General features: G+C 27.8%; 1 protein-coding gene across 1 annotated transcript in view; it reads left to right on the top strand.

The window, feature by feature from the left end:
* dtn (transmembrane protein 132C dtn) overlaps positions 1-18095 on the top strand; it is a 452990-nt gene that overhangs the window by 372455 nt on the left and 62440 nt on the right. Inside the window, exon 3 of the mRNA XM_075364725.1 lies at positions 650-1188. Coding sequence (XP_075220840.1) covers positions 650-1188 — 539 coding nt within the window. The remainder of the gene's footprint in view (positions 1-649; positions 1189-18095) is intronic.

Below are 18095 nucleotides of genomic sequence, written 5' to 3'. Positions count from 1 at the left end.
GAGTGGCCTAAGCTAAATATATATGTTTAAATAAATTTAAAACATTTGAAAAAAATATGCTACTCGTATATACAAAACTATAAGCAAAATTGTCACCCGCACGCTTTTTAATTATCCTATATTAGTAATTACCTTTTATTAAAGAGCAATGTTTTTTTTTGCAGTGGTGTTTTTTAATTATTAATATTTATCGTTTGTTTAATTTTTAATATGGGTTTAACAAGTTATACTTTTTTATTATGACATAATTATGCATTTTTTAATGTTGCTCTGATTAAGGTTTTCCTTGATCCATCCAGAAAAATTTTTCCGTATTTCCTTTTTTTTATCCGTGTAGTAGCACACCTATGGAGATTTCTGTCTTGATCTATTATGTATTATTATGTACCGCTTAGAATAAATTATTTATTTATTTTAGCTCTTTTCTCCGGAGCATTTTTAGTTTATATCTGTCCAAAAGCTATTACTTAACACGTTTACATGTCTTTATTAATGAAGAATAATTATGATATTAATTTTAGCCGGGAGATAATCTATTTTAAAAAAATATTAGAGTTTTATAGAAAATAAAATATGTAAAAAGTTGAAATTTATATCTTTTTAATAATTGGATGTAATTATAAATATTTTTTTACTCGTTTTGTTTCAGGTGGATCATCATTTGGATATGAGTGCTCACATGGTACGAACAGAATTACCGAGAGATTCACCAGTATTAAGGGTTCTATTTCACGCCGGTGCCGATTCAAGCGGCCGCGGTAGACAACAAGTTTGTATAGTGCTTCATGTGACGATGGGTGATCGTCAAACATTGTCGTCATCGTGCAGTCCGGACGGTGAAGATGGAGTCTGTTTAGCGCAAGTTACGGTGCCTTCCTCTTGGTGGCCGCCTTTACCGTTACCTGATGAAAAACCTGTTAAAACGCCTCCGAGATTCGCTCGTGTTTCGTACTCGGTAGTCGAACCTCGCGGTTCGGAATGTGTTCCTAGAGTACAGATACAACCGGTGACGCGTTTGGGTACGGTGCCTTTGGTTCAAGCTCGTGCCGGTTACCGAGAATTACGATCCGACGAAAATCTATCGATACTGGCCGCTCATACACCTTTGTACCCACGTTCTCAATTACATTTTCCTGTTTTCTTCTATAGCCGACAACAGTCCAATCCAATCGTCGGGTTTGTTCTCAGGTAAGAAGGATTTTATTTTATTGTAAAGTCGTAAAATATTTCATTAATTTGTCTTTACCGTATTCATTTTTAGATTTACTGTATTTTTTTTTGATCGGTCTTCAGTGTCAAAAAAAATATTACGAATTAATTAGAAGTACACGTATTTCTAATATTTATTTTTGGGTGTATTTAAATGTAAATTCGAAGAATTTAGTTTTCTAGGAACGAATTCAAAGAGAAAGAGAATTATGAAAAGCTTGTATTCGTTATTAAGTGGTTGCGGATATATATTATTTCTCATGTCACTCCATCCAGATCACGTAATTGCTTAGGGTATTCTTACAATATCGAATGAAATAAGCTTTCTAAACTCTTTGGGATCAATAAAACCGGAAGTATAAAGTGAATTAGAAAATGAAATCATTTTTTTTTTTTATTGACAAGAGATGAAAGTAATGTCTCGGACAGGAAAAATGAATAAGAAAATAATGATTAGTTAATGACTTTGTATATCCGGTTCTATTCGTAGCAGACAGCTCTACGCGGTATAACTTTATATTTTTGTAGTGCGATTTAATGAATTACCTTTACATTTCTGTGGTTCTAGGCATGGGGAAGATTGAATACAAATAAAGAAACGATTCGTTAATAAATTTGTTTTCCGTTTGTTTGGTGAACAACTGCTTCTTCTTGTATTTAGTTTTTCTCATAATCGTTATGAGGGGAATTATTACTCTTTATAAGCTATCTACATCACAACGTTCATAAGCTATGTTCATAAGCTAACGTCAAAAGCTATGACCACAAAGTTCTTTTACATGTAAAAAAATAAATAAACACGAATTGTTTTTCATTAGTTTATTTGATATTTTTATACGTGAAATTTACTTTAAATTATATCTATATGAGCTCATTCACATTGTTTTATCGGTCACCAAGTGCGTTTAAAATTTCTTTTCCATACTGAAGAATCAAAGACGTTAAGACAGTTTCATTACAGAACTTTTTAGCCATCATCATTCCTTAGTCGCAATCGAGACATTCTTTTTATCTTATCCCAAAGGGTGTTGTCACAAATTTAAGTCTAGGCTTCTAGGCGGCCATTGCATTTCGGACCCCCTATCCATCCATCGCCCTTCAAAATTTTCATTTAAAAAGTTCTTTACCGACTGAGCATAATGAGCTCCATTTTGCTATAAAATAGCGGTTAATTCCATATCAGTCGGTCGAAACTGAGGATTAAAAGTAATTTTCAAGTACGTTAACGTATGAAGTGTTTTTAATATTTCCTTCAAAAAAATATGGTCCTATCAGATACCTTTCAGATATCGTTGTCCACATCATTACATATGATGGGTGGTCTGTGATTAACTTATAAAAGTGAACGCATTTTTCTCGCTGAACACGTCTTTCGTGAAGGTTACAAGTATACTGATTTACTGAAGCACAAGTTTTCTGAAAAAAATCCAAATACTCCTCACCGCAATGCAATTCGAACTCTATCGAACAATTTCTGACAAGAGGCTATGTTGAAGACGCTGATCGAAGCGGAAGACCACTAAACTAAACGAACAAAAAGCTCCTTGATATTTCGGATGCTATGGGCGAAAGTCCATAAAATATGGACTATAATATCTAGTACAACAGCAGGATATCGAAGTTGCTACCCCACATAAAGCTATAAGAAAAGAACTGAAACTTTTCCCCTACGAAGTAATGTGTTTTCAAAAGATCAAGCCAAAAGACTAAATTATTGTTAGTTAATAGTGATCGATATTGCTGTTTTAACAAACATCATTAGTCAGTTAACAAAAGTGGAAATCAATCACGGTTGGTTCCAACAAGCCACAGCGCACACAGCTAACAGATCAATGACTATTTTACGAAATGTCTTTTATGAATAAATAATTTTGAGGGATTTGTGGCCTGCACGATCACCCGATCTGACTCCTCCAGATTACTTTCTATGGGGGTCATCAAAACAAGCAATGTATCGTAACAGACCAGGCCCAATTGACGAACTAAAAACCGCAATTATGGCATACGTACGAGACATTCCAGTACATCAGCTGGTTAAAACGTTTGGAAACAAATTGAAACATGTGCAGTGTTGTATTGATGTTGGAAGAAGTCAATTTCAACACCTTTTATAAACTATTTCAGTAATAATAATATCCGTTTCTATAAAATAATAAAATAATATTTAAGAAATTTTCGTCATTACACTTCTATAATTCCAATACACAGCAATTTTCGGAAAGTACTGTAGAAAGAATTTTTTTTTTGTTTCTTTTGGATTTTCTTTCTCAATCTGGTTGTTGATTTACATTCTTAATTTTCTTTCTCTTTCTAATTCTGATACTTTCTACTCCTAGAAGCTTCTCTACCCATTACAATATCAGCTTCTAACAAAGATGTCATTTTCTTGACTAAATGAAAGCAGCTGATTAATTTTTATAACCACCAGACAACATATATAGTGGTACCAACCTGAATGCTATATCATTGAGAACAACTTTGTGGATACTTCATAGAATTTTTGTGATTTATCATCTTTTCACTAGTAATCTTTTCCTGTGTATATCATCCCCCAAATAATAAGATCTCCTTTTTTTATTGTACTGTTACCTCCATAGTTTATAACCCTGCTGTTTATAAACCCATAGTTTATATACTATTGCATATTCCCTCTTTTGAATCTGATTTTATATTTGGATAGTGCTTAAATCATAATTAATTATCTAAAAAGTATTAAGTTCAATGTACTCTTGAACTGTTTTTATTTATTTACTTTAATTTCTGGCAGGGTCTGTAGAAAATGTATCTAAAGACATATATTTAAAAATTATTCAAACAAAACGGCATATTTACCTTAATACTATAATAAAATACTTACGATAATGAACTAACCTTCCTTCTGTACAAAGGTGGAACTTATGTTGAAGATTAAAGATATGATATGATATTCTTTCTTGCATGAATTTCTTCATGCTGAAAAGAAGATTGTTATATATTTTGTTTTTTGCTATGATCTGTTCTCATTGAAGATGAATATTATTCGTTGAGTGTATAAATTATGAACATCCATATCTAACTAGTGCTCTCTGTGAACCTGCAGGATGTGGATTTACAGAAATTTCATGTCAATGATGAAGCTGGTAAGATTTATTTAGACGATTGTTAAATCCATATTGCAGTGATGTTTCATGAAGAAAAAAATTCTCAATAACATCTGTATAACGAATATTTACCAATTCACTTCACATTTCTCCTATCAAATCACATATAATTATACTATTAGTATTATTATTTCAACCAATTTGTAAGCATGCAACCTAATAAACTACATTCCTACAGCTAATGCACGTACAGAATTATCAAGTGTTATATCCTCATCCTGCATAGCTACCCTTTCTTTATTTATAATACAGACCTAATGTTATCAAAAGAAAATAATCCAATCATTGCATTTTATTTTTTAACTGAATTAAAAACAACCAGTAAACTTTGATTTTATTTTTACTTAATTTCAACCACACCTGAGTTCAGAGGTGTTGCCTGTTAAAATTATTCAAATATTAAATTAAATATAATTGGCAATCTATAACAGTACATAATTTTTCATTGCTTTAATATTTTTCAAAATATCTTTAGTTTATAAAAGAACATTTTAATTTTGTAATCATAGTAGTGTAAGAATATATATATATATATATATATATATATATATATATATATATATATATATCTGTTACCACTTGTTTTATGTACATATAATTTTGAACAACAATATAATGCATGTACTCCAAATCATTGTACACTTTCCAAGTTTTTATATTAACATTAATATATTTTAAAAGAATACAGTTTACTTATTATTTTAAAATATTGTACATTACCAACAAAAAAAAAAATAAAGACAAAAACTATGGCACAATTTTACTTACTTTCACCCTTCTAAAAGTATAAACTTCTTTATAAATATAAAATTAATAGCTTTAATAATAATAAACTCATGACAGAAAATGTATGATATAATTTTCTGCCAGATTTCATCTCCTCCTCTATTAAATAAGTTGCTTGATTTATTAATTGATGTACTATTAATTATTTTGCTAATTATTATAATTTATTATTAATATTTAAATAGTATTTCTTTAATTAGTATTTAGTAATTTTTTATTTATAATTTTTAATATTTTATTTATATTTGTATTATAATGTTTATAATTTTATATTCACATATACTTTATTAAAATCTTGTATATAGTGTTTTAATAAAGTATGGCAACCCCAAATAACTGTTCAATAATTAAACATAAAAATATTAAATTTATCTAATGCATGTACCGTAAAACGATTTTTTTTTTGTACAAGACCTCCACACTCCAATAAAGCAGGAAGCAGCTCATAAATTTTAAGTGAAAAGAATTAGATTGTGACAACTGTTTTAAAAGGTTTTGTGAAAAAATTTTTGACGTAAATTAAAATCAGATTACAACTCTAACCAAAATGGCAGTCATTTAATTTTTTCAGATCTAGTTTCACAATTGGTCTGCTCTACATCACAAGTAATGAATGGTCTGGGGTGTGTTGATCTCATACCGAAAAAAATAAATCGTTTCAGTTTAGGAGCATTTTCTAAATTTTACTTTTCTGCGTTAAATAGTTGACAAGTTAGTCGAGGGTTGTTGTACTTTATGAATACAATTATACACAAGTGCTCTCTCTTTCTCACATTACTTTCCTGACATCATAGCTCTACAGCTATGCTACAAGAACAAAATATGGTTATTAGTCAAAAAAAAAATGGGGTATGGGTTTTTTTGCAATTGTCAACATTTCATGACCTGGGAATCCCCGTGCCCAAAAAAAGTGGGGGACTAATATTCGTATGTGCATACAAAAGTACATGTGTTGGTGTGTTTGAAAGTAAATAATCTTTGACTGGATAAACTGATTTTTATGAAATTTGGTACAGACACTCTTGTGTGTATACCCAAAATAAATATCTTGGTGGCAGTAGTAGGGGTGAGAAAGCAAATCAAACTTTAAAATTATCAAATTTAAAAAAATTGTTTCATATATCATTATTTTTCCACTATGTAAGAATAAATAACCAACCCCAGGAAAGTATAACAACTTCGTTGTAAGCTTTTATATATATTTTAATATATTTGACTTAAATCCACATAAAAACACACTAAATTAATATTTTTATATACTTCATAGTTTCAGATATATAATGCAAAAAGTTAACAAATAATTAATTTTTATGTTTTATTATTATTATTTTTCTTTTTGAACTTCTTTCTACAAAATTATAATGCAATTTGCATGAAAATACAATTAAATGTAACATAAAACATCTGTTATTAATTAACTTACTTTTAAAATACCTTTGAGAGTGAATTTTTAATCAAAATTAAGGTTTATAAGTACTGCACCATTAATAAACTTTGTAATTTTAACTTTCAAATTATATTAAAGACCATATAACTTTAGAGTGGATGCAGACAAAGTTTCTGAGAGTAATTCTGAGTGATCACAACCACTAATAATTATGTTACTTTTGTTGTTTAAGTTTTAATTATATTGGGTAAGTTTTTTTTCGTTTTCACCGTATAGTTTTTAGATATTTTTTTTCATATATTTGCTGTTTTTTTTTTCATAAAAATGTTATTGTATAATACAGAAAAAAAGAATGAATAACAGTACATATAAAAGTGATAATTTTTTTTTTTTTTTTTAAATTGTAGTATATCAGTTTATCCTCTAGATTTCTTCATATATAAACACCTGTTGTCAGTGTTTGTTCAAAGATCCGATAATGAAAGTGAATCTACATAAACATGTTTGCTACCTAAGAAATAAAGAAAAACAGATTAAGAATATTGAAAAAATCTATAAATAATTGCTCTGAAATGTTAATTGACACTGGTGGTGAATATTTTGAATATCTAATGTAGCATTATCGCTGTAAGTTAATTAAAATGATATTAAATAATTAAAATAATAATTACTGTAGCTATAAAATTATTTTGAGAAAGTAGACCTAATTTTAACTCATTATTTGTAGCGCAAGATGTTCAGAATTTTTTGTTGTATTTAGTTTTTAATTTTCTGAATTTTTATTTTTTTTAAATGGATTTTTTTTTTTGATTTTGATTGATTACTATTGACTTAAGTTATATCTGTTTTTGCAGAATTAAACTTTCTGTAAACATAACATAAACAAAAATTTAATTCTTAAATTTTGTATTAAGGTTTAATATGACTATTGGCAATTTAACAAAGAAAATCTACATCAAACCTAAGCAAAAGTGTACTTTTCAACTCCATTTTTTGGGAATTATAACTTTTTCAAAAAATACTAGAGATATGTACCAACATGCATTTTTTAATTTTTTTTATGTAACATTATATATAAAACCACTGATTTTGCTCTGTTGAGCAAAACTCTACAAACAGAGATTATTACTTGTGTTCGTAGAATTTTAGTATTACATTAATAACCTTTTGAAATCAGGGAGATATCTTTCGCTATTCATAACAAGAAAACAAGGCATTTTTATACCTATGATTATATATATATATATATGAATAAAAAAGCAGGAAGAAATTTTCTGATACACTCTACGTGTAACCTTATATATTGTCTAAAAAAAAACACAAATCTTATAATGATTTATAAATTGGTTAGAAATTCATAAAAAATCAACTCTGCTAATATAGTCTGTTCTAAAGTCTAATGAATTTTATATAAACAAACTTAATTAATATAGCTGGTCATTTAACAAAAAAATATTTTGAAAATGTTTTTCTCAACATTGTGAAATGAGGATTGAAAACTGTTCATTTAATAATGTGAACTTAATATATTAAATTAGAAAAACCAGTAAAGAGCAACTCTGGCAACCGGAGTCTACACTCTTGACAAACTATTAGAAGGAAAACGAACTGGAACATTTAGAGTACGTAAAGAATGCAAGTAATGAATTATGTAAAAAATTATTCTTAAAGTAAAGTGTTGAGATATAGGAACCATGGTGACCATACCACCCTTGACTAATTGTGACCAAAATTAATTGACGTCAGTGACCTATATACAGAAATCATCATGTAAAATTTCATATAAATCTGTACATCCAGTTTGGAGATATCAATTAAAAAGTAGGCCAGCATTCATTCATAAATAAATTTGTATGTACATATATGCATCCAGAATTTGCAAGCTAAAGTTTTTTTTTTAATAAGAAAATGTCAAAATGCATTTTTACTATTCCAGCAAATATAGCTAGAATAGCTATCTATATTGAAAGGGAAAATATGGTAATCATGTCAAAAATGGTTATAGGGTTTTTTCAAATCTTTATTTTTAGAGTCCAATTAGTTCATTTAGAAAAAAAACATATGTTGTATTACATATGTATGTATGTATTACTAAAATCAAGTCAGCATTGGAAGTGTCTACTCTATTTAGAATTAGAGCTTAGGAAATTTTTCTAACTTTCGATGTTTCTTTTTTTTGCCATTTAGTAATAGTAGGTACCTACAGTATACTGTACAAAAGAAAGTTTGCTAATCAGTTTAAATAATTTTCATGTTGAAAGTTCTGCAGATTTTACAACTCATGACCCAGAAAACCTGGCAAAGTATTGCATGACTTTCCCAGCTATTAATAAAAATTAAAAGAGTTAGAGCCAAAAAACAAAAATCAGAAAATATTTATATATTTAGAGGCAGGAAATAAATTTCAAGAAACAATTTTCCAAAAATATTCATGTATAGGTTAAACTTGAGAAATTTGATTAAGTAAAACTCCTCTGAAGAAAGTACTAGTTTAAAAGCAGTCTTTTGTACAAGATAGTGAATATTTTAATTCTATTTTAGAAAATTTAATTGTTTGCGCTGCTTATTAAATTTTACTGCTATTATATTTACATTTTTCATATCTATGACAGTTTAATATACAGCTTAATATAAAAAATATAACTATAAAATACTTTTACTTATTTTTTATATTATCTATTCTCACTTTATCTCTATCTAATTTTTTCATGTAAAATTCAACTATATATCATTACAAGAAGGAATTCTTATCATATTTTCTATAGGTTGCATTATCCTCTTCTAAGTATTTTTTAATTTTAATAATAGTTATATTTAATGATTATACCGTAGCTGCTGCTGGTTATGTAACCAATTTATTTTTTGTAGCAGCTTTAGTCTCAGGTGTGCACTCTGGTAGAACATTACATGTCTCATAGACCAAATAATAATCATTCATACAGATAGGTTACATGGAACTAAATCAATTATAAATTCTCTGTAACTCTTTTTTTTATGTAGGAAATATATTTTACCTTCTTTAAAAATGAAAGTTGTCTAAAATTATCATTGGAAAATGGAAAAAAAAATTCTAGCTGAAAGAGAAGAAATGAAAAATATTTTCTTCATGTTAGAACACATTTTTTTATGTCTCTATGTAAATTAGACAGACTTGAAGGTTGTATTTACTAACAGAAGGATTACAAAATAAATAAATAAATATATATATATATATATATATGTAAAACATTTGCTTTCTAGTCTTGTGATGCAAAATTCTCTATGGAACTGGATCAGTAAATTACTGATCAACAATTTTGAATCAACCACTTCAAATATATACTATAAGTAAACTAATTTTTTTTGTATACCCACATCATAAACTTCAAGGTTATGAAATGAATTAATTATAAAAGATAAATAAAAAAGTATCATACCAGAAAAGGGTTCAATTTAATCTTTTAGAAAGCCATTACTCAACCTCATAATTGCGTAGTATATTGAACTAAATAATTTATCTATGAGCCATTGATTAAATCGTTACTGGTTTGTGCATATTAAATGGGAAAATATATTTTTTATCATTTTATAAATTAAAATAAAATATTATGTAAATTTTATGAATTTTTAATTTAAAAAAAAATATAATTTAATGAATTCAAAATGAATAGGTGAGGGAGATAAATCTTTATAGAATTTTGTAAAGGTATGAACTAGGATGATCTGGTCAAAATATATTAGAATTGCCATTAAAAGCTTTTTCTGAAAACTTTTAACAGACAATCAAGTAAAGGAAAAAAATGGAGGTTGTTAGTTACAAAAGAACAGTATGGATTCAGAAAGGTAAGACCACAACGAACCAAACTGGTCAACTCTGTCCAAATTGAACACCAACTATTGGTGAGAGATATATAGAAAAAAGTAAAAAGATAAGTTCATGTTTTATAAATATGATCAAATGGATTTCTTAATGGAAATAGTAAAAACTCAAAGAGTAGATTGAAAAAGTAGAAGACTAATTAAAGAATTATATCTATATCTGAGAACGAATGATAATAGGTGCAAAAGACTGAGTGTTTAACTTAGGAAAAAAGTAAATTAAGAGTACTATTTACCAACGACTTTATATATTGATGATCAAAAATGTTCTTCAACATTTTCCAATTGATCACTTTCAATTGCAAAATAAAAAGCTGGAAAAGTATTGCATGACTTGGTTGGCGTAACTGGGAAAATCAGTCAAATATTGTACAGCTTTTTCATTGCAAATTTTTTTGTACATTTTAGGTCTGGGGTATATAATTTTAAAAAATTGTAGACATTTCTTGATAGCTCTATATGTATGAAGTATAAATTTTCAACAAATCTTTGAAAAATATTTAAACAGAAGAAAGATAGAGCTAATGAACAAAAAACAAATTTTTCAATTTTAAGAGGTGGCGATTAATTTTTTGAAGAATTTTTAGGTTATTTATAAATGCATGGTAGGTAAAAAATTTACTTAATTAAAAATTTTCTCTAAAATGCCTCTGAAGAAAGTCAAAATTGGTTTTTTCATGATATCCCCTGCCCATTTAACGAATTTAAAAAAGATTAATGTGATCCATACATAAAAATATTTGAGGTAAAGTTTAAAAATATCTGTTTGGTCAATCATGAGATATAAGGCCAAAAGCAGTCTGACATATATACATACATGTTTTTTGGTCTAGATGAACTAGCTGGACCGTAAAACGTAAAGATTTGCAAAAAAGTTGATACCTCAATTTTTAACATGATCACCATACTTTCCCCGTTAATATATATTTTAATAGTTATTCAAGCTATATTCGCTGGGAAAGTAATATATATTATTTATCTTTATATCATATATTACTTATCATATATATATATATATATACACATTTCCTACAGTGCCTGCTGATGATGATTATAAAACAATCAAAATGACCATCTAAGTTTAGATTTTTTAAGTTAAATGTTTGTTAATGGTTTAGGAATGTTATCGGTTTACTAATTGATATCAATAGTTATCACAGCTCTTTATTTGTGTTAAATCTTTAAAATATATACAGATAATTATAAAAACAGCAGTTTTTAGGATTACTTAAACTGTAAAAATTGTTCACCATGATATCTGAGACATTCTTTTATTGCATCTTTGACACGATTATTGTTGCTGATTCATCTCACATAAAAACTCTTTGAGAGCACCAAACAAAAACATAAATAATATGGATCAAGATCAAGGCTGTAAGATAGATGCCACAACTACTCTGTGTAGCTTCTTTATCTTTAGAGCGGTATGGGATCGGACATTGTAATGCAGAAGAATTATGCCTTTTGAGAGAGACCCATGATATTTCCTCCTTATTGCAAGTCTATCTTTATTTTCTATCATGTCCCAGTAATGCCCGTTGTTGTTTGTTTATTGTTCTTCCAAATAATCACAATGAATTAGGCCTTTATAGTCCAAAAAAATGTTGGCCACATTTTACCGGGTGTGATGTAGGTTTTACATTTTTTCATGGTGTATAAACTGAGATGTTTTTGTTCCATATTCTTACTTTTGGATTTCAACTCAAAGTGATGATCCAAGTTTTTATCACAAGTTATTGTGCAATCTAAAAAAGTTATTATGAAAGTCTAATCTAAAAAGTTATTATGCATATCTAATAACCATTTTTTAAGTTCCATATACATGTGAATTTGGAAATGAAGATAGTAAGAAAAGAGAGATTTAAGGCAGAAGTTTTCTTCTGAGGCTAAGTTATTATTTAAAAATTAGTCTATTACTCAACTACTTAGATTGGTAGGTCATGTATTTAAACATCTAGATTTAATTTACTTATAGTAGAAGGATGTGTAGGAGGTAGAAACTGTGAAGGAAGACAAAGATTGGAATATTGATATATACAAAACAAATAATTAAGAATGTACAGTGTGGTAATTAAGATTAACAAACAAAAAGGAATGAAGAAAAGAATTAGCACCACTTAATTAACTGATGCAAAAAAATTAATAATAAAAGAAGAAAAAATTAAGAAGAGAGGAAAATTTTTGACAAAATGTTAATATAAGAGCTTGTAAGATTCTAAGACACAAATAAATTCATTATACTGTCTGAACTTTTCTAAAACTATTTGTTTTTTAGTGTGATAAAACAACAGATATAACCATGAGATTTGTTAACTACTTACATTAATATCATACATGTGAAGTTGACAGTAAAAGGGAAAGTTGGTAAAAATAATTTTCAGGCAGAACGTGTAGATTTCAACTGGAGGAAAATCTAAAAAGTTATAAAGAGTTCTGTAAAGATTTTAAACTTGTCTAGTGAGAATTGAAGAAAAAGGTACAACTTATACCAAAGAATTGAATCGAAAAATAATGATAGTAATAACAAAATGCAATTGTTTCCTGCAAAGGACATCTTGGCTGTTTGTATAGAACTAAAAATTAATTCCTTCATCAGTGAAACAACCTAAAAGTCATTTTACCCTTATAACTTTATTTATTTTCTAAATAAAGATATAAAAAATACTTTCTTGTTCGATTTCTTAAATCAGTAAAATATAATAAAATAAAACCAATTTAAAGAAAGGCCTAAAATTAAAAACTCATTATTTTTTAAATTTGTTGAAAAATTTTCTGGAACATTTTAAATTTTGAATCAATTTCAATAGTTGAAATTGACTACTTTGACTTATTTACTGCAAATAAGAATTGAAATCTTTTTTAAGTGTTATAAATTATCATCTTAAGTGGGTTTTTAACCGGTGATCAGTGGTAATCATTTTATTGATTAACATGTTTTTCAGTGCTTCTTGGTATTTTGTTCCTACTTAACACCCAGTAACTTTTAGAATACTATTCCAAAAAATGATTTTGCTTTTCAGTGCAGCATTATTTTTTTATACATTTATTTTTGCTCCTACTGTGATGAGCCAGTGCAAACAATGCATTGACTTACAACAGAAGGGCACAATAATTTGTTAGTTTGTATTACATGTCCCGATCTTTCTTACGGTTGTGATCCATGCAAAGCATCAGATGTATGAAGGGTACCAATCAAATTTATTTTCTCTGATAGTAGTGATGTGCTCTATTTAACCTAGTTCTTGTGTTGATCAGAATAAAGGTGACATTTGTAGGGTAGTAATATAATTTGTATTTCAGTGGACTTAAAATCTTCGTACATAAACATATTTCTAGTAATGTAGTAATAGTAGGCGTATAAGACAAAACCTTTAGTGGGAGACAAAATGAAATGTGCTGTTACAGAATGTTGTTGAATGTGTCAGGTGGGTTGATAAAGTTTTAGTAAAAAGATCTTATGAAAAATAAGAGAGAACAGAAATTTGTGGAAAAGTTTTTTAAAGACAAACTAGGCTCATGGGTTATACATTAGGTATTCAGATAATTATTTACCATAATAATGATTAATAGACAGAATCGTTACATAATTATAAATCAAAAGATCATTAAACTACAAAAGGTTACAAAACAGATAACAGAGCAACTAACAAAAGAAAAACTTGTTCATTGCAATCATCGTCATATTTAAATTTTTTAATCAGAGATAGTTTAAAAATTTTACTAGCTTAAAATTACGATAATATTAATTATAACAATAGATTAAAATAATTAATTATAGAATACAAAAATTATAGAATATAAACAAGAGAAATTATGATATAAGAGAGTTCATATGAAATCAAGTTGAAAAAAAGGTTTTCCTTAAACCAGTCAGTGATAATGGATTTAAAATTATTTTTACTATAAAAATTTAAGTTAAAGTGGAAGGAATTTATAAAAATTCAATTTATAGATAAGCTGTCTTCTAACAGTTGTGAAATTAGATAGTTCTGTGGTGTCTGAAATTATTGTAATTGTTCTTCTTTACATTATAAATACAATCGTATGGTAATTGAAATTCATTACTATAATTATAAAAATATTTAATTTTACTCAGAAGATGCAGTTGCTTTATAGTCATGAAATTGAAGTGTAAATAAGTCCACTGAATGAGAGTCAAATCTACATTATCAAGATGTGTCTAGTTAACCTGATAATACAGAGATGTGTACTTGATAAAAACATATAAGTAGATAAAGAATAAATTATATAAAATGAATAATTGATTATGTAGCGTGTAGCAAATATGTTGAATTTAAAATATTACTACAAAATAAAAAGAAAAATGGATAATATCGTTAAAACAGTCAACTGAGCAATGGCAAAAAAATAGCTATTTAATTTTTTAATTTATTCTTAATTATAATATGGGTAGGCACACAAAAACCATGTCCATATGAAAAAAGTCATACACAAGAAATTCATTAGGTGAGAAACTCTCATATTATTACAATAAGAAAAGGAATGCTTCATAAAACATTCAGTGACTACTGCTGAATGTGAGTTAAGGGCTTTTTAAATGTAAGATTATCTTTTATTTTGTATTTTAATTTTATACACACATTCATTCATTAAAATATATTGTTAATAGAGATTTTTTAAATCATATTTAAGTCTATATCTTTTATTTAGGGCATATTATCACAGCTTTCTTACAAGTTCCTATTTTTTTTACCAAAAATATTTTTAATATCAAAGTGACACCAAGTTATATATTAGCATGCTGTAAAATTGAGATTCTAAGCTGTAGTAACTAACAGATAAATAATAACTTCATATTTTTTATTTATACCATGAAATCTTTTATTAAAATTTTTTTTTTAGTTTCCCTTTTGAAGATATCTCTGAAGAAACTATGAGATTACCAGAGGAACTTACTCCATAAACAAAAAACTATCAAAATCCATGCATTTAGTAAAAAATAATACTTGGAACATGTGTATGGGTAGTGAAATAAACAATTTTTTTTAAATGTACAATACTGATTTAAGAAATAATCATTAAAAAAAAAATAGTACTAATTCTTCTTAGATTTTGACTCCCCCTCTATTAATAGGATTTTTTTTTATTGGTGTATTGAGGGTAGCAATCATTTCATTTCATTATTAAAATGTTGTTCAAAACAATCCTCTTTTTTTTAGCTCCCTAAATAGTAAATCTTTTTTCATTATCCTCACCCAATTTAAGTGTTTTTGGTTCAATAATTTTCCAAATATTTGTGTTTTTCAAGTAATAGCTATCATGGTTACTACAGCGTGTTTGGAAAATTGCTGTGCTGTGTAATTTAGAATTATGAAGTACTTTCTGTTATTGCGGCATTAGCTTGGTTGCCATGTAGGTTCATTGGGTGTTGCTCAGTAATAAACCAACATGTCAGTTGTTGAGTTGTGACTGAACATGCTTTGCTTTGTTTTGTTTGTCAGAACCAATCGTTGTGAGAAACGTAATGTTTTTTCAGTAGAGGAATGCATTTTTCTCATTGAACACATCTTTCATGAAGGTGACAAGTATGTTGATTTAGTGAAGCAAAGGTTTTCTGAAAAGATTCCAAATAGTTCTGTTTCTCACAGCAATGCAGTTTGAACTCTTATTGAGAAATTTCAGACAACAGGCTCTGTTGAAGACGCTTTTAATTGAAGTGTAAGACCACCTAAACTAGATGAACTGCTTGATATTTTGGATACTATGGCCAAAAATCCATCTAAGTCAATACATAAGTTAGCACAGCAGCAACATATTAGATTTGCTACTGCACCAATAGATTAAAGTTGTAAGAAAAGAACTTAACTTTTCCCCTATAAAGTAATGTATGTTCAAGAACTGAAACCTACAGATCATGCCAAAAGTTTAAATTATTGTCAATGGTTTAAACATTTTATGGACCAAAATTTCATAGGTATCTTCGACACTACATTTTTTATAGATGAAGCATGGTTTCATCTGGAAGGGTATATTAATTCATAAAATACACAACTATGATCTATAACTAACCCCATGAATTACATGAACAATCTTTACTAGAAGCGAACATTGGAGTCTGGGTCGATGTGACTAGAACACACATTGTGGGTCCAATGTTTTTGAAAATACAGTTAATAGTGATCATTATTGTGCTGTTTTAACAAACTTTATTAGTCAGTCAACAGAAGTGAAAATCAGTCACGGTTGGTTCCAACAAGATGGTGCCACAGCACACACAGCTAACAGTTCAATGACTTTTTTATGAAATGTCTTTGGTGAACAAATCATTTCAAGAGGTTTGTGGCCTGCACAATCACCCAATCTGACTCCCTCAGAATATTTTCTATAAGTTGCCACAAAACAAAGTGTATCTCAAGAGACTACACACAACTAAATGCACAACTAAAAACCACAATAACATCATATGTAAAAGACATTCCAGTACATCAACTGGTTTTAGTGTTTGAAATATGTGAAGTGTTGAATTGATGTTGGAGGAAGTGAATTTCAACACTTTTTATAAACTATCTCAGTTAATGTAATGTCCATTTCTATAAAATAATGAAATAAAAATACAGATTAATAATTATGAAAGTTTTGCCATTACACTTCCATAATTCCAGTGCACAGCATCTTTCCGAACACACTGTAGTTACTATCTTAGTTACTAGTTGCTACTTAACCGTGATTATTTCTAATTACCGCAGTTTCCCTTGATCAAACCAGAAAATTCCTTTTTTTTTGTGGAGAACCATATCTACACAATCCTGAACTGATGTAAATAATGTATCATTATGCATCAATCAAATTAAAAGATTTATTTACTTCAGTTAGCAAAGGTTATTTTTTTAATAAAAAAGAACTATGTATCATTGATCAACTAAATAAGAAAGTGATTTAGTAATTAAAATAATTCATACTTATGACAAGGATATTATACCATTTAAAATAAAAATTCTCTTAAAACAACTATTGTCAGTTACTGCTATTTATAGAGCGCTGTTTGTAAGAAAAGGAATTACATTTTTTTTTGCAAAAACTACTGTACATATTCTGAACTGGTGTGAAATATACGTTGTTATTTACAAATATAATTTAATTTGCGATGAATTAATGGATTTTTTAAAATTACTATACTCATTTTATCATTCAGTTTTCAGAATGAGCAAACGAGTTTGTTTTTAATTTTAAAAAAAATTCACTGACCTCCATGGCAGAATGATAAGTGTTTCAGCATTTTGTCTGGAAGGTTTTCGATTCAATATCCCAGTCAGCTAACATTTTTTATATTCTACATATTCTCAGACCAATATTTCAAGCTTACATGGTGAATTAATTACCTACAAGAATATCCCATTCCTAACTGTATTACTTGAAAAATTACTAAAAACTGGAAAATTGTTCATTGAAAAATACTGTCAGGTGAGAATTATGAAAAAAGGTTAGTTATTAGAGCATATTTTTAGAATTTCTTTTTTATATTAGTTAAAAGTAGTCAGAAGAATACTTCTCAAATTTTTTTAAAGACAAATTGTAGTAATGAAATGGAATTGCACAAGTTAAAATAAAGGTGATTTGGTTGTGTTACTCCATTTTTTACCTTCATTAAAAAAGGATACTATTTGAGTAATTATTAATCATCAAATTTATTAATAAAGATATAACATGTATCGTATCAGATCTGTATTATATTTGTTCATTAGTACAGAATTGAT

Source organism: Lycorma delicatula, chromosome 4 (assembly GCF_047948215.1).
Source record: "Lycorma delicatula isolate Av1 chromosome 4, ASM4794821v1, whole genome shotgun sequence".
Classification (NCBI taxonomy): Eukaryota; Metazoa; Arthropoda; class Insecta; order Hemiptera; family Fulgoridae; genus Lycorma; species Lycorma delicatula.
The sequence above is the reverse complement of the archived record's forward strand: the minus strand, read 5'-3'. Positions and strand labels throughout refer to the sequence as shown.